Source organism: Syngnathoides biaculeatus, chromosome 12 (assembly GCF_019802595.1).
Source record: "Syngnathoides biaculeatus isolate LvHL_M chromosome 12, ASM1980259v1, whole genome shotgun sequence".
In the NCBI taxonomy this organism is placed as follows: Eukaryota; Metazoa; Chordata; class Actinopteri; order Syngnathiformes; family Syngnathidae; genus Syngnathoides; species Syngnathoides biaculeatus.
Window position 1 is genome coordinate 23,057,079 of NC_084651.1, and position 25,371 is coordinate 23,082,449.

The 25,371-nt window shown below is 41.6% G+C and overlaps 1 protein-coding gene across 1 annotated transcript in view; it reads left to right on the plus strand.

The window, feature by feature from the left end:
* Window positions 1-25,371, plus strand: part of LOC133510088 (kinase non-catalytic C-lobe domain-containing protein 1) — a 50,785-nt gene that overhangs the window by 12,527 nt on the left and 12,887 nt on the right. Inside the window, 13 exon segments of the mRNA XM_061837771.1 lie at window positions 526-584; window positions 5,982-6,128; window positions 8,170-8,287; window positions 8,374-8,498; window positions 10,784-11,419; window positions 11,846-11,960; window positions 12,464-12,535; window positions 17,733-17,794; window positions 17,876-17,945; window positions 17,948-18,024; window positions 19,751-19,828; window positions 19,902-19,983; window positions 23,008-23,079. Of these exon segments, the coding sequence (XP_061693755.1) occupies window positions 526-584; window positions 5,982-6,128; window positions 8,170-8,287; window positions 8,374-8,498; window positions 10,784-11,419; window positions 11,846-11,960; window positions 12,464-12,535; window positions 17,733-17,794; window positions 17,876-17,945; window positions 17,948-18,024; window positions 19,751-19,828; window positions 19,902-19,983; window positions 23,008-23,079 (1,713 nt within the window).

Here is a 25,371-nt window from a genome sequence, read left to right on the forward strand (position 1 = left end):
GTCTGCTTGCGAGCTGTATTGTATTCAAAGTATGTGACCATTCTGCAAGGTCTTCTTGAATGGACAGGCCACTCCCAAATACTGGTGGTCTATTGTTATTGTCGTTACCGTGATAACAGGTGTATCTGGTCTTGTTGACCAGTGCCACCTTTTCTGGTTCTGCCTCTCCAACCGTGTTTGGTTTGACCAGATAAAGCTGGGTACTGTGCTATCGGAATGTAATGTAGTGGCCCCACTGTATGGCAAAGATACGGCAAGATTTTGCCTTAGAATGACCGTGAATGTGAATATGATTGATTGTTTGTCTATTAAGTATGTGACTTGTGATTGAGTGGTACCCATTCCACGGTATACCCTACCTCTTGCCCAAAGTCAATTTGACTAGGCTTCGGTGCACCTTTGAACTAAATGAGCATTTGCGTGATTGAAACTGGATGTGTGGATGCATGGATGGGGAAAAACATCTAACTTAGATAAGAAAACCATGTAGTTATCACTATCCTTTTGTGTGTTTCTGTCCTCCAGATGATCCTGAGGGTTCATTTGTGCCTCCTGAATTTGACAACACAGGCAGCACATTTGAGGTGAGAGATGTGTAATAACCAAGGCAGCATTTACACAGCTAAGTGACACAATTCTGATTTAATGCCAAAATTCAGATTTTTTTAATTGTGTCTTTAGATTGATATTTAAAGTGACATATCAGGGTTTATATTCAGGCAAAAGATGCACAAACAAAATTGCACATAAATAACTAAACCGCTACATCTGGTAGTGACACCATCATAGATGATAATCATGAATAAATAGAGAAATATTAACCATTATATAGCTGTTAGAGTCACTGATGGTGTAGTGGTACACACGTCTGCCTTTGGTGCGGGCAGCGTGGGATTGATTCCATTCAGTGATAGTGTCGATATCTGCCCTGCGACTGAATGGCGACCAGTACAGGGTGTAGTCTGCTTTTCGCCCGAAGTTATCTGGGATAGGCTTCAGTTTTTACGCAACCCTTGTGGGTTAAGCGGCTTGGATAATTGATAATGGATTACAGTTGAGAAAATAAGAATTTGAACACCCTGCTGTATTGCAAGTTCTCCCACTTAGAAATATTGGAGGGGTCTGAAATTTTTATCGTAGGTGCATGTCCACTGTAAGAGGGATAATCTAAAAAGAAAAATCCAGAAATCACAATGTATGATTTATTTGTGTGATACAGCTGCAAATAAGTATTGGAACACTTGTCTATCAGCTAGAATTCTGACCCTCAAAGACCTCTTAGTCCGCCTTTAAAAGTCCACCTCCACTCCATGTATTATCCTGAATTTTCAACATTTTTCAACGGTGGGAGTGACGATGACGTCAAGGACAGATGACGCGACTAATATGGCGACCACTTGGATGTCGAGGGACACTCAATTGCGCAACTTTGTGCATGGATGACGCGCTCTCCGCTCACTTTTTTTTTTATATAGACATTGAAGTGAATACTGTTATATGTATTTTTCATTACCATATCTATTTTAGAATGTTTATAGGGATGTTACCCGCACTTTAAACCAGCACATTTCAAGGCCGTCTTAAGATTGTTAATGACCATTTGGATGATACAGTGGAGTCATGGGAGAATGCTTTGTGGCCAGATGAGACCAAAATGGAACTTTTTGGTCATAATTCCACTAACTGTGTTTGGAGGAAGACGAATGATGAGTTCCATTCCAAGAACACCATCCCCACTGTGAAGCATGGGGGTGGTGGCATCATGCTTAAGGGGGTGATTTTCTGCACATGGGACAGGACGACTGCATTGTATTAAGAAGAGGATGACTGCGGCCATGTATTGTGAGATTTTGGGGAACAACCTCTTTCCCTCAATCAGAGCATTGAAGATGGGTCGTGGCTGGGTCTTTCAACATGACAATGACCCAAAGCACACAGCCAGGAAAAACAAGGAGTGGCGCCGTAAGAAGCATACAAGGTTCTGCCATGGCCTAGCCAGTCTCCAGACCTAAACCCAATAGAAAATCTTTGGAGGGAGCTCAGCGACAGCCCAAAAATCTGTGATCTAGGGAATATCTGTCTGGAGTAGTTGGCCAAAATCCCTCCTGCAGTGTTTGCAAACCTGGTGAACAACTACAGGAAACGTTTGACCTATGTAATGGCAAACAAGGGCTACTGTACCAAATGTTAACATTGGCTTTCTCGGGTGTTCAAATACTTATTTGCAGCTCTATAACACAAATAAATCGTTACAAAATCAGACATTGTGATTTCTGGATTTTTCTTTTTCGATTATCGCTCTCACAGTGGACATGCAGCTATGATGGAAATTTCAGACCCCTCCATGATTACTAAGTGGGAGAACTTGCAACTTAGCAGGGTGTTCAAATACTTATTTTCTTCACTCTATATAGCTGTTTGGTTTCACAGAGTTTACTTTTTAGGGGGGGGGGGTAATTTTTGTGTGGGTATGTATACTTCACTGAATAGTGGATTTTGGTTACATTTGATGAGTATAGGTCCATTAAGAGGTATCCAATGCATATTGGAATTTTTTGCCAACTGTTCCGACCTAACAATTCACATGAAAATGACCTGGTATACACCCAAGCAAAACAATAATTTCGTATTTTTAAAATACATTCTTCACAAAGCGGAACAGAAGTTGAATGACTGAAAGGTGGAATGGACTGGTTAGCCCATCCGCCTCACAATTTGAAGGACCCAGGATTTAAATCTGGCCTCGCCTTTGTGGGGTCTGGATGGTCTCTCTGTGCTACTTTGGTTTTCTCCTATATCTCCTAAACATGCATGCAAAGTTGATTAAAGACTCTAAATTGCCCGTAGGTGGGAATACGAGTGTGAATGGTTGTTTGTTTATACAGATTATGCCGTGCGATTGGCTGGCGACCAGTTCAGGGTGTACACCACTTCTGCCCCAGTCAGCTGGGATTGGCTCTAGTACACTCACGAGCCAAGTGAGGCGAATTGGTCCGTAAAATTGATACATACGTATTTTCTGAAGTTTTTGCAAAGGTGCAATATGGCAGATCTATCCAACTTCTATCATTTATCTAAGGTCAGATCGCGAGGGGAGACTCTTTAGCAGGGTCCCCCAGACTTCGTTTTCCCTAGTCACTTAATCCAGCTCGTCCGGGTCGTTCCCAGGCCAGCCGAGGGACATAGACTCTCCAGCGAGCGGATTCTCCTTCTAGTGGGATGTACCCGGAACACCTCACCAGGGATGTGTCCCGGAGACATCTGAATTGGATCCCCCAGCCACGTCATCTGACTCCCCTCAATGTGGAAGAGCAGTGGCTGAACTCTGAGCCCCTCCTGGGTTACCAAGCTTCTCACCCTATCTCTAATGGAGAGTTCGGACACCCTGCAGAGTAGACTCAATTCGGCTGCTTGTATCCAGGATCTTGTTTTTTCAGTCATGACGCACAGCTCGTGACCATTGGTGAGGGTAGGAACGTAGATTGACCCCTAAATTGAGAGCTTCCCTTTTGGCTTCGCTTCTTTTCTAGCACAACAGACCAATACAAAGTCAGTATCGCTGCAGACAATGCATCGATCCGACTGCCGATCTCGCATTCCATTCTTAAATACAAAGTTCGTATCACTGCAGATATTGCACAAATCTGCCTGTCGAGCTTCGGTTCAATTCTTCCCCCAGTTGTGAACAAGACCCCAAGATACTTGAATTCCTCCACTTGGGGCAGGATCTCATCCCCGACCTGGAGAGGGGAGGCCACCCTTTTCCATTCAGGACTATGGTCTCAGATTTGGTGATGCGCATTGTCATCACAGCCGTTTCATATTCTGCTGCGAACTGCTGCAATGAGTGTTGGAAATCATGGCTTGATGAACCAACAAAACCACGTCATTTGCAAAAAGCAGAGATTCAAAACTTGGGCCACCAAATTGGACCCACTCTATGCCTCAGCTGATCTTAGAAATTCTGTCTGTAAAACGTTTGAAGAGATTTGGTAACAAAGGGCAGCCTTGGCTGAGTCAAGCACTCACTGGAAAGGAGTCAAACTTATTGCCAACAATGCGGACCAAACACTGACACTGGTCTACATTGCCCCTCAAGACTCCTCGAGAAACACGATTGAATGCCTCTACAACTACAAGGCCGGAAAACACATATAGACTGGTTGGGCGAATTCCCATGCACCTTTGAGGACCCTGCCGAGCGTGTAAAGCTGGTCCACAGTTCCACAGCCAGGAAGAAAACCACATTGAGGAGGAAGAGTCCTGAATCTGTGATTCGACTAACAGACAGACCCACCTCTCCAGCACCCTGAAATAGACCTTACCAGGGAGGCTGTCCTCAGTATAGTTAGAACACACCCTCTGGTCTGCCTTCTTAAGAAGGCGGACCGTCACCCCAGTCTGCCAATCCAGAGCCACTCTCCCCAATGTCCACATGATGTTTGTATAGGCGTCTCAACTGGCACAGCCCAACATCCAAAGCCTTAAGGAAATCCCATCAGGAGTGCTCTCTGCCACTCCCTCTAAAGACTCCAAAAATGATGGCTACACTGAAGTTCTGTTTTTAGCATAGGCGCAAACAACAGTCACGAACCGTCCCTCCACCCAAAGATGGAGGGAAGCTCGTCTCTCATCCACAGGGGTGAACCCCAACTTACAGGTGCCGTACCACAAGGCGATAAGTATACCCACACCTACTCGTCGCCTCTCACCATGGGAAACTCGAGAGTTAGAGATTCCAATCCCTCTCGAGAGGACTGGTACTAAAGGCCAAGCTGCATGTGGAGGGTAGCCCGACAAGATCTAGTTGGAGCTTCTCGACCTCTCACACCAGCTTTGGCTCCTTCCCTGCCAGAGAGGTGACATTCCACGTCCCTAGAGATAGCTTCTGTAGCCATGGATCGGATAGCCAAGGTCCTACCTTCACACACCTCCCAGGTCACACTGCACCTGACCCCTATAGCTCCTCCCACAGGTGGTGAGCCCATGGAAAACGGGATTCACAGCACCCTATTGAGGTCGAAGATGTCCTCATTTGGGTTAACTGTCTTTTCTCATTGTACGGCTGAGCTGCCTGCCTCTGTAGTTCCCTCTCAGTCAGCCATCAACGCACACACATACCTACAGACACTGATATTGTTGTCACAATACTTTTAAATCCGTAATAAACTTAACCAAAGTGCGCACACAAATACCATGATAAGTGCAAACAAAGCACACTTACAAGTACACTCATAAACTCAAGCAAAGCGCACGCACATGCAGATTAAAGAAACATAACTTCGATTTGCTTTCGTACCTTCACAAGATCCGCATGAAATCAGGCAAAGAGCTGCATACGGCTTGAGAGCCGCGGGTTGGCCACACCTGTAGGGTCTTTTAGCCATGCTTTGTTTGGTCCTGCACCTACAATCTGTTTGCCATGGGTGACCCTACTAGGGACTTAAAGCCCCAGGCAATTTAGCTCTTAGCATCATTAGGACACACACACCACTCTACCACAATAAGATGATGGCTTCCAGGAGGGATATGGATTATTACACACGAGATATAATAATCCCTCCATCCATCCATCCATCCATTTTCTGAGCCGCTTATGCTCACAAGTGATGGAGGCAATTCGAGTTGTCATCAGGCAGGAGGCAGGGTACATTGTGAACTGGTTGCCAGCCAAGCACAGGACACATAGAGACAGAAAAGAGCCACACTGACAATCACACCTCGGGGCAATTTAGTATCCAATTAATTTTGCATGCTTTTGGGATGTGGGAGGAAACCGGAGTGCCCGTAGGAAACCCACACAGCACGGGGAGAATGTGCAAACTCCACACAGGTGGGACAGGGATTGGAACCCTGGTACCCAGAACTGTTAGGTCAACACTCTACAGCTGCGTCACCGTGCCGCCAGATATAATATCTACAATATTATCTTATTAGAGAAAGTGACCACAGAACACTCATATTATGAATTATTCTTGCAGGGCCACATTTTTTCTCTGGGCTCAACTCTCTCTGCTGCACTGAATTTTGTGATCGAACCAGAACTGGAGGGTGAGCTGGGTGAAGAAACGCAAAAACTGTTGGAGAAAATGCAGGAGAAGAAACCAGAGGACAGGCCACTCATACAGGTAATCACAGTGAGTGGTTCTCACCACAGGAATGATTTCTCATCTAAAACTGTTTTATATATATCAATATGATGGTTCATTAAATATAAATTGAATCTATAAATGTATGATTCATTTATGTAAACTACATAAATGCCTGAGGCACACGGAAAAGGGAAAAATGGATACACTCTTAATTCAGTCACAATATTGCCTTTACGTTACTAAATGATAAGTTGGCAAAAAAGCTTCTATCAGAGCAGTGCTCATTAGTTGAGGAAATATGGCACATTAAAGTGTCCATCCATCCATCCATGTTCTGAGTAGCTTATCCTCACTACAAGCGCAGGACTTTTGGCACCAATTCCAGGTGTCATCGGGCAAGAGGCGGGGTACACCCTGAACTGGTCGCCAGCCAATTGCAGAACACTTAGAAACGAACAACCATTCCCACTCCCACTCACACCTACGTGCAATTTAGAGTCTCCAATTAATGCATGTTTTTTGGGATTTGGGAGGGAATGGGAGTGCCAGGAGAAATTATGCAGGCAAGGGGAAAACATGCAAATTCCTCACAGGTGGGGCCAGGATTCGAACCACGGTCCTCAGAACTGTGAGGCCAACACTCTAAATAGTTGCTCCACCATTCCAGGTATTCACACCTCATAAATCTAAATGAACAACAACTTAGATTTAATTTATTGCACTGAATCGTTTTGAAGTTGTATTTGAAACTCAGTTGAACTAGCAAACTTTGCTGTTTACTTTGTGGTGACAGCTCATTAACTGTTTCGGTTCTCAAAACACCACCATTAGACAAAAGCTAATACTGACAGATCAATATATAGTAATTTCAATAGATGAAAAAAAAAAAAAACTCAACACACCCCTGTTAAAATGATGTAAAAAATGTATATACGTATAATAAATATTTTCACACCTCTTTTTCACCTATAATGTGACACATGACTTGCACAACTCGTGGAATGTTTTATATGCTGGCGTCTCAATTTTAAAATCATAGTGCAGACACCTTCATCACTGAGTACACAGAACAAAGGACATTTTAGTGGTGACACTTCAATGAACTTTATTCAGTCGTATGAACATTATATTCACACGTGGCTACTCACAATTTGTAGTGTTCTTACTAATGGTAGAATGCGTTGTTGTCAGTGACTTTTTTTTTTAAATCACCACAGTCATAATGCGAACTGACCTGTTATCTTCTCGCATATTCAATACAGTGGAGAAACTGGGTATCAGAAGTTTATTAGATCGAATGAAAGTTATTTAGACAGATGGTACCAGTTTGTGATTTATTTGGAGCTCAGTTGTGCTTTGCTTCAGGGGTCAGTGTCCAAGGATCAAGTTTTTCTGTGCATCAATGACATTTGCCAAATATCCATGTGTAGTTTTTTTTTTTTTTTTTTTTTTTTTTTTCAGAAAATGAATGGACTGATGATATTTTCAGTGGAACTGAGTTTTATTAACTAGTAATGGCCTTATGTTGAGCACATGAAGGATTATACTATGCTGCAAAATAACAACTGTACTTGTGAAGTTTATTTATTTGGTATTTTGATTGCCTCCTCAAACATTTCATTAAAATTGTGTAAACGGTCTGCGATTGGCTGGCAACCAGTTCAGGGTGTACCCCGCCTCTCAGCTGAAGATAACTGGGATAGCCGGCAACACGCCTGGAACCCTTCTGAGGATAAGCAGAACAGAAAATGAATGGATGTTTAAGTGGTGAAAAAAATCTAACTTGATGAATTACCATCAATCTTTCCACTATGTCACTTATCCTGTTCAGTGTCATGGGGAACTGGAGCCTATCCCAATTGACTGGTCAACAGGCAGACTAAACCCTAGACTGGTCGCTATTTAATCAGAGGGCAATTACATTTAATGCAGTTATAAAATTTTCGCGTCAATGTAAATTCTAGCATTATCCTTTTAAATGTCCTGATGACTGAATATGCTCTAGAGAAATATTTCCACAAGTTCAGCAGGCTTTAAATACTTTTGTTTTAATGTTAAATCTTTTATCATCCCACAGGACATCCTCGATCAGGCTCAAGCACAACTGGCCCATACCTCTTCTGCAGCTGTATGCCGTAAATTGTCTTCTGTTGGACGGCGTGTACTTTCCATTGAATCAATATCATATTTCCAAGGTTATTCCATTGTCTCTGATTACTGCATCATTTTAAATCTCTGTAGTAATTTCTGACTTGACCATTCCTCTCAATTTGTGCCGCAGATGAACAAGAGAACTATGAGGTATTATGGGAATATGCAAAATCCAAAAGACTGAATTTGTATGATGTTAATAAAGACTTCTCTGTGAACACTTCTGGGAAGACAAATGGTCTATCCAGACATCAGGTTAGTTGTCATAACTGTTATCAACAATCCAAGGCTGTAGCTACCAGATAAGTACTGTATACATCATTCAAACCAATTATTTTGTAAGGTATTGGTTAGCTCTATTAAATAGTTCCTAAAGTAAAAATACAGTTTAGTTAGAAATATGGTTGAGCATGCTTACAATCGGACGGCACGGTGGATCAGCTGGAAAGCGTTGGCCTCACAGTTCTGAGGTATCGGGTTCCATCCTAGATCCACCTGTGTGGAGTTTGCATGTTCTCCCCGTGCCTGAGTGGGTTTCCTCTGGGGACTCCGGTTTCCTCCCACATCTCAAAAACATGCAACATTAATTGGACACTCTAAATTGTCCCTAGGTTTGATTGTGAGTGCGGCTGTTTGTCTCGACGTACCATGCAATTGGCCGGGAACCAGTTCAGGGTGTACCTCGCCTCCTGCACGTTGACAGCTGGGATAGGCTCCAGCACTCTATGCAAGCCTTGTGAGGATAAGCAGCTAAGAAAACGGATGGATGGATGTTAACAATCAAATAAATATATTAAATTATTTCAAATCTCTCTACCCTTCTAGAGACAGTGTCCTTAATTATTTTGACCTTTTTTTGAGAACCATATGTGCGTCTATTAGTTAGGCTATAGCTTTGTCCAAAAACATTTGCCACCATCTTTAAGAAGGGGGACCGGAGGGTATTTTCCAACTACAGGGGGTCACACTCCTCAGCATCCTTGGCAAGGTCTATTTGGGGGTGCTGGAGAGGAGGGTCCGTTGGGAAGACGGATCTCAGATTTAGGGGGAGTAATTTGGTTTTCGTCCTGGCCGTGGAACAGCGAACCAGCGCTTCTCCCTCAGCAGGATCCTTGAGGGTGCATGGGAGGTCAAACCAACCAGTCTTCTTGTGTTTTGTGGACTTGAAGAAGACAACTGTGTCCCTCGGTGAGTCCTGTGGGTGGGGGGGGTCTTCGGGACTATGGGTTACCAAACTCCCTGCTGTTCGGTCCCTGTATGACCGGTGTCAGTTTGGTCCGCATTGCCGGCAGTAAGTTGGACTCGTTTCCAGTGAGAGTTGGACACCGCAAAGGCTGCTCTTTGTCACCGATTTTATTTATAATTTTTATGGACATAATCTCTTGGCACAGCCAAGGTGTAGAGAGGATCTGGTTTGGTGGCCTCTGCATTGCATTGCTGTTTTTGCAGATGATGTGGTTCTGTTAGCTTCATCAAGCTGTGATCTCCAACGATCACTAGAGAGGTATGCAGCTGAGGGTTAAGCGGCTGGGATTAGACTCAGCACCTCCAAATCTGAGACCACAGTCCTCAATTGGAAAAGGATAGCATGCCCTCTCCCGGTCGGGGATGAGATCCTGCCCCAAGTGGAGCAGTTCAAGTATCTTAGGGTCTTGTTCACGAGTGGAGGAAGAATGGAGCTGGAGATTGGCAGGCAGATTGATTCAGTGTGTCGAGTGATGCGGACTTTGTATCGGTCTGTTGTGGTAAGATGTCGAAAGGCGAAGCTCCCAATTTACCAGTCAGTCTACTTTCTACCCTCACCTATGGTCACAAGCTGTTGGTCGTGACTGAAAGAACAATATCCTGGATACAACCGGCCTGGGAACGCCTTGGGATCCTTCCGGAAGAGCTGGATCAGGCGGCTGGGGAAAGGGAATACTGGGCATCCCTGTTTAAAGCTGGTACCCCCGTGACCCGACCCAGAGAAGCAGTAGAGGATGGATGAATGGATGGATGGATGGATGGATGGATAGATGATTAAGTCATTTTTGCCTTATCCGGGTCACTCCCAACTTTAATGGCTACATGACATCCTCGGTATATTTTGATAACCTAGTAAATTACCTGAATAAGTTCCAGTGGTGTAGAAGTACACAATATCATTCTAAGAGCTATTTGACATACTTTGTAAAGGCCATGATTTTGGTTTGTTTTTTTAGACAGTTATTGTGTTGGTTCCCATTAGACTGTCCCGCAGGTTTACTAAAGGAAGTCCATCCAAATAAGTCAACTATAAGTGTAATAATTGAATCGGTTGCACCACACACTAATATTGGTAAAGTAAGATCCAAGGCACCTAATGCTAATTTTTGGAAAATGGGGTGAAAAAATTTTCCCTCTTCCCATTTTTTGCAGTGTTCACATTTTAAGTCACAAAATATACTGATTTTTCTTGATTGTTAGCTACCATGTCCTATTCAGATGTTTCTAGAATCTAAATTGTTTTGTGGTGTTTGACTTTTGCCAGTTTAAATTTTCTGAGACTTATCCAATTGCAGGTTTGTGTGGGCTGGGACTCCTCCCTCTGGGCTGATGATAATGCAGACAGATGCTGCAGGAGTTTAGTAGATGAGGTGGACTGCCATTCTCACAACAGCTCTCCACTGAGGATGAAAACCCAGCAGAGATTCAACAGGGTGAAGGGGGCACTGAATTGCTCCTGCTCTGTCCCCGACTCTAATAACCCACCTTATCCTACCACAGCTCATGGCAAGATCACCATACCTGTATCAGACCTTACTGAGATTGGAGCAGATGAACATTTGTGTTCCAAGTCTGTGTGGAGCAACAGATCCAAAAGATTCACCCGAGGAAGATCCTGTGAGTCGTATCCACGTAGTTGTGCAGATGATGGTGTGAGCTCAGCTGCTGAGAATTTGATACTAAGAACAAAAAAGGAAGATGCTATCAAGTCTTCATGCTATGAAGAAACCACTTTTCAAGATCATCATGAAAAGACATGTAAGGAAGAGAGTAAAAATGTAGCCTCGTGGTCCATATCTCCATCCTGGTGCCCGATAGATGTGGAATATGACACCTTTGGGGCCCAAATATCAAAGAACCCCAAGATCTACAACACTAAGAAGTACACAACCAAAATTTTGCTTTTCCTCAGTAAAGAATATCAGGATGAGGTAAATAAAACACGAATGGATGTCATATGTTATCATCTCACATTTCTTCTGGATACATGTCTAGAATGTATAACATGAGCTACTAACTTAATTTCAGTAACATGGGTGAGTTTTCCCCAGAGCTGCAGTTCAGTGCCATTTGCAATGATACAATTGGACAGGCTGACGATAGCTGCATTAGTCATTTAAATAGCATCGCATCATGTCTGTTCAAGACAGTTTAACTGACAATGAAATCAGCAAAGAAGAAAAATCCAAAACATCTATTTAATATCCTTGACTTAATTTTAATGGTGCGTTCTGTATTGTGATTCCGCCATTCCAAATGTCTCACTAAATTACTGTCAACTGCAGAGTGTAATACATATATAGACTGAAGATACAGATACGAATGAAATATATAATTCTTTCCATTGTTTTCTTTAGTGGATCTCACTAAGAGAGTTACTTGCTCATTCTGCACCGGGGCTAACAGTGAATGAGCTGTGGGCTCTATGTTACACCTGCCTGTCGTCCTTGCAGACCTATATTGACTTTCCAGGTAATCTCCCTAATTCATCCATGTATCGCAAGTTTTGCTCTTGGAAGAATTGTGAACAGTGGAACCTTGACAGATTGATGGACTAAGAAGGTCAGGGGGCGTCTGATATTACCGATTGTCCGTTACATTGAAGCTCTTTTTTTCCCCTCAGTGCGCCACGTTCAACATGTCCACCACTTAGCTCTAGTCATCGTATATATCTGGGACGCAGAAATAGGGTCACAGATATACAGTACAGTACTGTATTAATCCTCTACCTGTATTGCGCCGCAGCGCCACTAAACAACAGCGATCAATTCTGGATTTAACAGGACAAATTGAAACTATTTTTGGACACATTGTTCAGTCCCAACGGTCTGTTTTTTTTTCTTATATCTGTTTTATCGGGGTCTGTTTTTATCAAGGGTTCACTTTATGATTCTAATTGAAATTGATGTTGGAAGAATATCATCACATATGGGAAAATGGTTTAATGCAGCCACCTTTTTTTTCCTTTTCATTAGATTACTTATCGCTGGATACTGTGTACATCAGCTGCCAAGGAGAGATGATTTTCTTGACACCTAAAAACATTGGTAAGATCACTTTTTGCTTTCTTTATTGCGATAGAATTAAGAGAGAGAGGCTGGCACCTCTCTAGTGAGGAGTCACTGTTTGTTTAATCTTTGTTCTGTGGCAGTCTTATGGTAGCTATCCCATGCCTTTCGGTTCAGGTAACATTTTAGAGAAGACTAGGGGCCAAAAAAAATACCCTCTGCCAGTGGACACCAAACAGATGCTAGCTTTCACCCCTTGTACAGTACCAGGTAATACCAATTGAGGAACACTGTACAGTATTAGAGTGAGACACTTATTGGTTTCCATTATCATTGTCTGAATTGGCTTAACTTCAGCTGAGGCTACTTGATGTAATCTTTCCACATTTGTCTGTGGCAATAGAGACATGTTTTTATTATGTAGTAAACCCCTTCCCATTTGCAGTTATCTTTTAATAAATTATTTTTTTTCTTGTTTTTGTGTCAGGAAAGGAATATGCAAGTGTATTGCATTTGATTTGGATTTTTCAAAAATGAATAATTTTATTTTTTTAAATGTTTCTGAGTATATTTTCTGTTTTTCTGATTATTTTTCTGTTTTTATGAATATGTTTGCACCTATTTTTCTGAATATTTTTTTTTTTCACACAAGAACCTGGGAACTGCAAGTTGCTCTTTGCGGACTCACTAATGGTATATTACGGCTCGCACACCTTCAACCTGCTCCTGTGTGTTTACATTTCTGGTTCAATTAAAATGAGTCACAAAAGTAGTAACACATATTGTATAATACTTTGAATAGATTTAAGTAAGTTAAACTCGTAGGGGCAGGTTGAATGTGTGCGAGCAGTAATTGACCCCTCAGTAGAAATTGCGTCATCCGCGTCGCTGACCTATCAGAGGCCAGAGATCTGCATAAACCACGCCCCTTTTTTGCACCCGCTGTTCCCTCAGACAACGTTGCATGGTCCAGTATAGCTTTTGTTAGCGTTTTATCGCGTATTTGGGTTCTTTAACAATAGATATGGTTTAGAGGTGTAGTCACGGACTTTGTAATAGTGACGACAGGTATCCTGAAAGGCTAGTTGGTGGAGTTCAATTCGTATCCTTTCCAAAACCGAGTACGAAAAATGTCTTCGATGGATCAAACTTTGTGGAAGATCGTATGATCAACTGAATCTATCTAAAATCAACCGGAACAGATATGTTTGCACGAAGGTAAGCCCTGTATTTGATTTTCAATACATGTCTCATATAAATGAATTAGCAGTTCTTCGCTTGCATAACATAGCTACGTGTGAATGATTGACACACTTGATCTGTGTTGAGCGATATTTTGCGATGATCTGACTGCACAAAAGTGTCTCTGTTTGTCGGCTAGGGAGCTAAGCTAAACCGGACTTTGCACGAAGGTATGCCCTATATTTGATTTTCAATACATGTCTCATGTAAATGAATTAGCAGTTCTTCGCTTGCATAACATAGCTACGTGTGAATGATTGACGTACTTTATCTGTGTTGAGCGATATTTTGTGATGATCTGACTGCACAAACGTGTCTCTGTTCGGCGTCGAGGGAGCTAAGCTAAACCGGACTTTGTTTGGACAAAGGTATGCCCTATATTTGATTTTCAATACATGTCTCATATAAATGAATTAGCAGTTCTTCACTTGCATAACATAGCTACGTGTGAATTATTGACACACTTGATCTGTGTTGAGCTATATTTTGCGAGGATCTGACTGCACAAACGTGTCTCTGTTCGGCGGCTCCCGAGCTAAGCTAAACCGGACTAGCGAGTCCTAAAAGCCTTCGATGTGCACCAAGACACCAAGACTGAAGGAAGGATGTTTGAGGACACTATAAAGTAGTGATTGTCATACTCGGTCGGGACTTACATAGGTTCGGCACTAATTCAAGAATAATTATTGAGGGGAGCGCGTGACGTTACACAAAGAAAAGGAGAGAAACAACTTGTAAAAAAAATCAAGTCTCTCCTTCTTTTCCTTCATACGGCGGTTCACAAACGGCTACACAGATACACATACAGATTCTGCACACAAGTGTGATATGTAACATGAAAATAGGAAACTGTCAATGACGAATTCGTCTTTGGGTTATAATATATTATATTATGTGGCTTCTCGGTCTTCCTCTGACTCCGGAAATATCTCGCGCTAATATCAATGGTTTTTCCATCGATATGCATATAAATACCATTGAAATACCCCTCGCTGAAATACTTGAAGCCCTGCTGTCTGCTTTTCAACGATATTTCACTATTCGCTAAGAATGCGAGTGAGAAATCAGCTGGTAAATTGGACAATTTCGCCCTAGTCTTTTGTTCCTGCGCCGCCATTTTTGCTAATTGTTTGTCTGAGGTTAGCACACGTGGGGTGACGTAACTTCAGGAGGCGTGGTTAAGTGCCCTGTACAGAGGGGTCAATTCAGCATTAGTGAGTCCCCTGCAGTTTGCAGGTTCTCATGTGAGTTCAGTGTGTCTTGATAACTCCAAAAAAATAGTCAGGATAAACAGGAGGGGAAATTTTTGTCAGAAAAAAGAATAAAATACTCAAATAGAAAAAAAATTGCAAAGAAATTACTTGGAGAAACTGCTTTTTTTAATCAGAGTGAAAGGCAATATGCTTCCATACAAAATAGACTGAGAATAAATCCATAAAATTTTACAGCACGGTTATTAGAATTTAGGTTATAAGGTGTAGGGAAGTAGAGAAGGCCTTGCTGGACCTGGGAGTCAGCCAATGGAATCAAACAAGGAGTCTTGCAATCTTCTCTGTACAAGTATCTACTACGTCTATTTATCCTCCTCCCCACAGGTTCCACTTGATTATCATTCATTCATTAGTTCATTTTCTGAGCCCCTTGTCCTCACAAGGGTCACGGGACTCCTGGAGCCTACCCCAGTTTTCAAACTTGCAAGAGGCACCCTGAACTGGTTGCCAGCCAATCACAGGCCACAGAGAGAGAAAACAGTCGCAGTCGCAATCACACTTAAGGGCAATTTAGAGTGTCCAATTAATGTTGCATGTTTTTGGGATGTGGGAGTAAACAGGAGTGCCCGGCAAACTTCACACAGGCATGGTCGGAACTTGAACCCCGGTCCTCAGAATTGTAAGACCAATGATCTAACCAGTTACACCACTGTGCCCCCCCCACCCCACACACACACACACACACACACACACACAAACACTCTTCAGAATCAGAATTACCTTGATTGGCCATGTGTGTAAAAACTCACAAGGAATTTTTCTCCGGCATTCGGTGGTGCCCTGGTACAACATACAGAACAAGAACAACAAAGCAACAACGAAAAACAAGAAACCTTTCTATTTTTGGAACTATTTCTTTTAAGAGTTGTGCATGATGTAAAATCTTCTCCATTTAGAACACGTAAGAGATAAGTGTGTCGACGTCCCACATTGTGTAACGCTTGTACAGAGTCACTTTACCCGTGCGCTGTTTCCGTTATAGTGCAATGATAATTGTGCAAAGGAAGCAGTTTAAAGTGACGAATCGTGCAATAAGCTTCAAAATATATTACTAATACTAAAATTGATTGGATCAGCAGGATGTGAGTGAGTATCCCAACAATAGCACAAGGCAGAAAATAGTAAATTTGCTGATCAAGAATTTGACTTAATTCCCAGAGGGAAAAAACTGTTTGAATGCCTGCTAGTTTTGACTTCCGTTAATCTGTAGGGCTTTCCCAACGGAAGGAGCTGGAAGAGCTGGTGGCCTGGATGTGGAGGATCCGAAAGGATCCTGCCTGCTCTGGACCTAGTTTGCATTGCGCGCAACTCCTCGATAGTGGGTAGCGTAGTGCCAACAATCCGTTCAGATGTTTTGATTGTCCGTTGCAGTCTGAGTTTGTCCTTTTTTGTCGTGGCCCTATACCAGACTGTGATGGAGTTACACAGTACTGATTGAATGACCGCTTTGTAGATCTGTCTCAGCAGCTCATGTGACAGGCCGTGCTTCCTCAGAAGCTGCAAGAAGTAAATCCTTTGCTGGGCTTTTTTGAGGATGGAGTTGATGTTAGTCTCCAAATTCAGGTCCTTTGAAACTGTAATTCCCAAGAACTTGAATGTCTCGACAGTTGACACAAGACAGTTTGACAGCGTCAGTTGTAGCTGTGGTGAAGGATGCCTCCGGAAGTCCACAATCATTTCTACAGTCTTTAAAGTGTTCAACGCCAGTTTGTGTTGATCAAACCAAAGCAGTCTCGCCACTTCCTGTCGATATGCAGACTTATTGCCGTCTTTGATGAGGCCAATGACCGTGGTGTCATCTGCAAACTTCAGGACTTTGACAATCGCATGCCACGAAGTGCAGTTGTTAGTGTAGCACGACAAGAGCAGAGGGAAGAGGACACAACCTTGGGGTGCCCTGGTGCTGACTTGATTATTATTATAAAATCATTTTTAAAATGAACCTCAGATAACGCTTTTCTATTTGTTTGACTTGTGAGTGATCCTGGGCGTACCCTATCGTTTGCCCAAAATTGTCTGAAATTGTTTGGAGCCTATCACCGTGCCTAAAACAGAAGGAGCAGTAGAAAATCAATGTCTATTGAAATTTTACTCTCTACTTCTGTGTGTGCAGTGTGAGATCAGTTACCACTTAGTGAATGAGTGCCATTGGGTGTCTCTATAGTGTACCTTATGGTGATAAGTCCAAAGTGTAGTCATTGTTTATCTGAAGCAGGCTGTCAATGGCTCTAGCTCTCCATGATCCTGTGCAAGATAAGTGGTAGGAAAATTGATTGAAAGTGGAATATATTTGAAAGCTAAGTTTAAAATTCCTAATAACATTGATCCATGCATTCTCTCTAGTACTGTACTTACTGTATCTTGTGGAGCCAATTCCTGCTGACTTTGGGCAATTGGTGGGGTATTACTTGAAATGGTCACCGGCCATTTGCAGTAACAAACCAGCAGTCATACTCACATTCATAGCTAAGAAGAATTTAGAGTCTTCAATCAACTTAACACTCATGTTTTTGGGAATGTGGGGAGAAGCCGGAGTACCCGGAGTAAACCCCAACAAGCATTGGAAGAACATGCAATCGCTACACAGGAACGCCATAACTCGGATTCAAACGTCCAAACTCTGAACTATGAAAAGGAGGTGGATGCCATGTTTGCACTACATTTCCCCCTTTCCTCCATAGCTGTGAAAATTCTCATGTTATTAGTAACTGTGTTCTATGCAGGATCTCGGGATAAATTTTTTCTTGCCCCTGAATATCAGGAACATGGAATTGTAACTGAGAAGGTATGTTACACGAAACTGATGTTGTCCTTTCAAAAAAAGAAAAAAAAAGTTGTCCAATGGAAACATTTTGTTGCTCTCCAGGCTTGTATTTATGGGGTTGCTGGGATCCTGTGGACAATGGCAAGGTTCAGTTTGTTGCCTAATCAGAAGCTTGCAAACTGAAGCGACTTCTGCTCGAGATGGCAAAGAGCACACCCATTGAGAGACCTTCAATCACCATTGCGAAACAGGTTATAACAACCTTAATTGTTATTTAAATTTTGTTTGTGCCAGCAATATTTGTCATACCCTTGTGGAATAAAAGCAATGGATTTAGAAGTTAACAATTATGTCCAGAAGTATTTGGACGGTAACATTTTTTTCTCTTTTTTTTTTCCATTAACACCATAATAGAGTTAATACAAAACTATTAAAATGGGATTGAAGTTCAAGTTGTGAAAACCGTTATTTCTTCTTCGTGAAAGACAGCTTTGAGGTATATTTCAGGCTAAGCAGTGATTGCGGGACAAAGAGAAACCACATGTGCTGGGGAATCCTCCATTTTCCACTTGTGGTTTACTGTTCAAGTCAACCAAAATATCACTCAGTAATCACTCCGCAGCATCAGCACCATTGGACGAGCTTTTTGCGTGTACCGCGTCAACATTGCAGGATAGAACGTTTTTCTCTCCAATGACGTGGCACTGAGCCCCAGATGCCCTCTGCAGTGACGTGATGCTTGGCACTCGTAGAATGAATGGGTCAGTTGTCTCGCCAAGTCCAGTGTCAAAAGGCCTCCATCCTGCCCTCTGTTATTTCTCTAGTTTGTTACTTTGTCCACAAATTATTCATTTGGTTTTCTCGATATTACAAATGGTTGTACTGGCTGTGGGCATTTTTTGTGAAACAACTCTCTCTTTTTCATTTTTACTTGTTTTCCCCCATCCATCCTCTCTTGCTTTCTTTTTGGATACAACACTAAAAAAACAACGTTACATAAATGTAGACTTCACTGTAAAGACACAAATCTGAAACTGAGCATAGACGTTCAGCACGTTTCTTGTTTGAATGAGCAACGTAACAAAACATAGCTTGGCAATCAAACACTGTCTTCTGTCATGTCCCAGTACTTATGCTCACCCCCCCAAAAGAAAATTTTCTTACAATTTTTTTTATCTTCAAACCATTCTGTCTGTCTCATAGTCCTTATTTTATGTTAAACCCAAATGACTGAAATCTACAGCAAAAGTAATGTGCTTCACTGTCCAATTCTTTCTTATAGAGCGCATGCCATGTCTTCATGTTATTAAATCATTTCCAATCCCTCTTGCAACAATCTTTTATCTGTCTTGAGAAATGGGAATATTATCAGTGGTTTCCATCGTGTGGGGGGAAAAAAAAACAAAACAACATTACAAAACTTCTCACCAAATATTCTTGTCTTCCATTGGTGTAAATTTGTTTTTGTTCCTGGCTCTATTAGTGTAAATTTGTGAGAAAACTAGGCTTTTTTTTTTTTAAACCAAATAAAATGAATATTCTTCAGTTAAAGTGAGTTGCTAAATATGAATTGAAGAAGAAAGATGAATTTTAAGTATGTTGCTGTGTAGTGAGACTTGTGTGGCTCTTTTGCGGTTTCCGATTAATTTAATACGTTTCTCTTCAGTGTTCATAGTCTGGGTTGCCTTTCATTTCCTGTTGTGGAAAACTGGTTCCACACAATCAATTCTGTACAATTTTTCTCTGCAAAATGACCAAATTATAAAAGAAAAAAAAAGAAAACTGTTGAATGAACGGCATTATAAAATAAGTACTACCAATAATATTTTTGTTCTAAAATATATAGCAATGTTGTAATGTATTTTATTGGGTGGTTTGTTTACACTATATCTTCCAGTTATTCCAGACAAGGGTTTTGGTCCTTTTATTTTTATTTCCTGCTTCATTAAGCAAGAATTTAATATGCATTCTTTCTAGAGCTGTTGTGACTACCTAACACATCAAGGGACAAATCCGGAGAATGTGTGGAATCAGCTCATCGGCAGGGTTCATGCGGTAAGTTCAAATTCATCAGCCACAGTTTAAACATTTGGATCATTTGTTTTCAGCCTGTGTGGCTCTTTTTCAGGCAATCTCGAGATCCACAAATAGACAAGATTTGAGTGACACAAACCAAAGTTCAAGTACTGATACGCCTCATATGAGTGGTGGTAGGAATGTTTTTTTTTTTTTCAAATCATACAGTGATATTGACCTTGAACTGCACTGTGATACACAGTAGTGTTAAAAATAATCGCATTCCAATGTGACGAACCAGATAAATCCATGTTTTCACTATTTTTTTTTTTTTTTTATTGCAACATTTCAAACAAGTTACCAGTAGGTGCAGTAGATTCTCAGAAAGCCAACAAGACCCTGCATTCATGATATACACGCACACACTCTTAAGGTTGTGCAATTGGGCAATTTCCTGAAAGGGGTGTGTTTAAAAAAAAATATATATATAGCAGTCTGCCAGTGACTTGACAAACTCCAAACTATTTTATACAAACATTTGTGTTTCTAGGATTTACCAATCCTTTGCATCATGAAAGTCACATTTAGTTGTATGTCCACATTTTTTATAACTGCTTCATATTTGTGTGGCATGGAGTCAACCGACTTGAGGCACCTTTCAGCTGTTATTCCACTCCAATATTCCTTAACCACATTTTACGATTCATTTACATTTCTTGGTTTACCTTCAGAAACCGCATTTTTGATGTCACCCCACAAGTCCTCGATTGGATTAAGGTCCGGGGGATTGGGCTGGGCACTACATGAAATGAGCTTTGTTGGTTTGAAACCAAGACTTTGCATGTTTACTAGTGTGTTTTGGGTCATTTTCTTGTTGAACCACCCATTTCAATGGCATGTCCTCTTCAGCATAAGGAAACATAACCTCTTCAAGTATTTTGACAATTCCAAACCAATCCATGATCCCTGGTATGCAATAAATAGGCCCAACACCATAATGGGAGAAACATGCCCATGATGCTTGCACCACCATACTCCACTGTCCTCACTGTGTACTGTGTACTGTGGCTTGAATTCAGAGTTTGGGGGTTTGTTTCACAAACTGGACCGAAAAAGAAAAATTTTATTCTCATCAGTCCACAAAATGTTCCTCCATTTCTCTTTAGCCAGCTTAGGTGTTCTTTGGCAAATTGTAGCCTCTTCTGCACATGCACTTGTAAATAGATTAGCTTCACACAGGCATCTTTTTTCACTGTCACAGTACTTACGCGTAACTCCAGACTGTCTTTGATTATCCCGAGCTGATCATTGGCTGAACCTTTGGCATTCTAGTTACTCTGCCATCAATTTTGATGGTTGTCTTCCATTTTCTGGCGTATGTCTTGGTTTTAGCTCAATTTTAAGGCTTTAGAGATCATTTTAGCCACCTATATTTTTTTGCACTTCTTTATAAGGTTTCCCCTCTGCAATTTAAAGGGCCACTGTCATGAAATGAATGATTTTTATTATGTTATTACTGAAAACATGGCAGCCGGTATGGACCCATTCGGTTTTTCACCACAAAATATGATTTTGACATATATGGATTTTGTAACTCCCGCCATGAAAATTCTCTCGAGGGATTTGTTTTCGAGAAGAAGCAGGAAGTGAAGTACAAGGCAGTAGCGCACTCAAGCGATCTCATCTGTTTATACGAGTTTTACCTGCTGGAAGGTAGCTCATTGTTCCTTGATGTTAGCCAAAATGGAGGCTCGTTGTATTTTATCACTGCCGCAGAGGTGGATTGGACAAGGAGGCGGTTTGGCCGGGGTGTCGTAATCGCTCGAAGGCACCGTTGTTTCTATGACCGCCACATGGAGGTGGATCAGGCGGGGAAGTAGTTTGGCTGCATGCGGTTTGGCCGTGATCCGCATATCATCTAAATATGGCTCGAAACGAGGGGGCAATATTGCTCGGCTGTGAGATGTTCTCGAAAAGAGCTTCTGTGTCAGAAGGGCATGTTTGTCTCCCACAGTAGGTGGCACAGCGTGTTTTCAATGGCGAATGTCCCAGCGTGACGTCACGGACAGAAGATGCAGCCAAATGGCGACCAGTTTTATGTCGAATGAGACTTCAACAACTTTGTGCATGGATGATGCGCTCTCCGCTCATATTTACTTTTTCGTATAGACATTGAAGTGAATAATGTTAGATGTATTTTTCATTACAATATCTATATTAGAATATTTATAGGGATGACACTTGACCATTAACCTTTAGTCAAAGTATGCTGTTCTTCTGAACAATGTGTTGAACGACCCATTTTCCTCAGGCTTTCAAGGAGAAATGCATATTCAACGGCTGCTGGGTTCAACCTTAAATAGGGGCGACCTGATTCACACCTGTTTTTCACAAAATTGATGACCTCACTAATTGAAAACCACACTGCTATTATTTTGACTTTTGAACTAATTGTACAGTTGCACAGCCTCAAGAGTGTGTATATCATGATTTGGTTTGACATGACATGGTTTTCTGAGAATTTACTGCACCTACTGCTAACTTGTTTGACATGCACCAAAGAAAAAAAAATACTGAAAATGTGCTTTAATCCTCTTCATCATATTGGAGTGATATTATTTTGAACACTACTGTACATGCTCTGATCATGGTGTTTACTCTGGGTTTGAGTTCTGTATTCAACCCCTACCTTCTGCATATGTTGGCCATAAAATGTGATATGTTCTTCATCTAAGGCATGGTACACACAAAAGCATCAACCATCCATTTTTCATACTGCTTATACTGGAGTCTATTCCAGCTGACTCGGGCCAGAGGGGTATCCACCCTGAACTGGTCGCCAGCCAATAAAACATTTTTGTAAAGCTTTTTTTATTAACAAAAGTGCAGAATAACTTTAAAAGAGCAATAATGAAGAGGAAAAAAACATTGTTTTTTATTTGCACAGAAAGTAACGTTCAAAAATTTTAACTTGCAACTGGAGGTAGGGTTAATCGAACAAAAAAACAAAGCAATGCAAAACAATCAATGGTCTTTGGTGGAGGTAACTTGCCCCTTTTTAACAAAGAACAAATCTAATGTACACAGATTCTGCCGTCTTTTGAGCACACAAATGACCTTTACCATAATAAGTGGAAGAAAGTGGATGGATGGACGTAAATGTGTGCAATATTTGTTGTCATGGCCACTGACACCCAACTAGCTATTGTCCTCTTCAGCTATTCAAGATACTCCGGACTTCAGCACCCAGAGACCTTCATTTCCACAACCACACTCTTCACTCCCATCCTGTTGACCAAAGAAGGGGAAGAGAGACAAAACAATGGAAGTAGCATCAATAAGTAAGGAGACTTTATAGCTGTTGCATTATATATCGCAAACTGAGAGAGATAATATAAAAAGAAAAAATCCAGAAATCAGAATGTAGGATTTTTGTAATGATTTTTTTTTTTGTGATACAGTTGCAAATAAGTATTTTAACACCTGTCTATCGGCTAGCATTCTTACCCTCAAAGACCTGTTAGTCCGTGTTATGTCCAAAGCACGGACTTCTCGCTCAATGTGGACCCAGAGGCTCCGGCACCAGGATAAAATGATGAGACAGAGGCAGAGTTGTTTTTTACCAAAAAGCAGTTTGGGGAATGCTCGGGGGAAGAAGAACATATCCTCCAAGCCCGCCCGTAAGACACTCTCCGAGTTTTCCCAAAACCACACATTTTATTGAGTTTCACACATAGGGTGGGGGAGAGCAGGTTTCACAAGACAAGTAAGGTTGTTTTGCAGAGACAGTTAATCTTCTCAAGGCCGGGTGTCCTCTGATTAGACACAGTTCTTCCTGTTACAAAAACCCACAAGAATGCAGCTATCAGAAATTTGCAGTCACCTTGATCTCTTAAGCTTACAAGAATGCAGCTATCATAAATTTGCAGTCACTTTGAGCTCTTAAACTTCTCATAGACAAACAGTACACACACGCATCTTTGCACAGTAACAGAGTTATTAGAAGAGATTTATGACACATGAGGTGATACATTTCACAGGCCTCTGTGAAATGTGTAAGCTTATCTTACAGTCCGCCTTTAAAATTCCACCTCCATTCCATTTATTTTCCTGAATCAGATGCACCTGTGTGAGGTCACAAACTTATAACATGGCCAACACCAAAGAGCTGTCCAAAGACACCAGAGACAAAATTCTCAAAACTCCACACGGCTGGAAAGGGCTATGGAGAAATTTCTAAGCAGGTTGGTGAAAAAAAGTCCACTGTTGGAGCAATCATTAGAAAATGGAAGAAGCTAAACGTGACAGTCCATCTCAATCGGAGTGGAGCCCCATAAAAGATATCACCTCATGGGGTCTCAATGATCCTTAGAAAGGTGAGGAATCAGCCCAGGACTACACGACAGGATTTGGTCAATGACCTGAAAAGAACTGGGACCGCCGTTTGCAAGGTGAGTGTTGGTAATACAATAAGACGTCATGGTTTGAAATCACGCAAGGCACGGAAGTTTCCCCTGCTTAAACCAGCACATGGCAAGGCCCATCTTAAGTTTGCCAATAACCATTTGGATGATACAGAGGAGTCATGGGAGAAGGTTTTGTGGTCAGACGAGACCAAATTGCAACTTTTTGGTCATAATTCCACTAACCATGTTTGGAGGAACATGATTGATGAGTTCCATCCCAAGAACATCCTCCCTACCGTGATGCATCGGGGTGGTAGCATCATGCTTTGGGGGTGTTTTTCTGCACATGGGACAGGACAAATGCAATGTATTAAGGAGAGGATGACCGCTCCGTCAAGGTTTGTGAAATTGGCAGCATCTGTCACGTCATTTGTTGATTTGCCAGTGCGGTGTAGAAGCCCAGCTAACCGACCTGACTACATGGCAGCCACTGTTTTGGGATGGTCGATGTTCCTGTAAAAGGCAATGCATGGACTTAAAAATGAAGTAGTTGCTTACTCATTTCTCCACCAATTTTTACGAGTTTTTTTTTTTTTTTGTCAATGCCAAAGCATGTGCTATCAAACTAGGTAATTTTTTAAAAAATCCCCAAAACTATTTTGACCTGTGAACGGTTATTCCCAGTTTCCTTGTGATTGTGCAAACATGAAGCACACTGTGCCAGTATCCTTGTTCTTTTGGTAGAATTGAGTTTCTATTGACCTCAAAGCTTTTTGTGGTCTGTGTGGCTTTTAAAATGTTTCTCTGTTCCTGACGAAAGTCACATGAATTAGGCTGTGTTCTCAATGTTTTTTTTTTTTTTTTTTTAAGATTGAGGCCTTTTGGAGTTTCGACAGGCAAGCAGATGAAAGAAAATAGAAATGCAAGATAAGATTTTCCGGGGCACTAAACAGATTTGCATTTGTGGCATCTTCTTCCGTCTAATATGACAGTGTCTAACAGGGTCGATTAAAAACAGACATACTGTAAAATTGTAAAGCGATAAGAAAAGTAGTTCAGCTTTATTTGCCTCTAAGCTGATCACTTTCACAGTGGATTCATTGTGCAGTTGAAAATCAACTGCGTCCCCAGTGTCAGTGGGGTTTTTTTTATGTTTTGCTCTTGAATAACCCAATC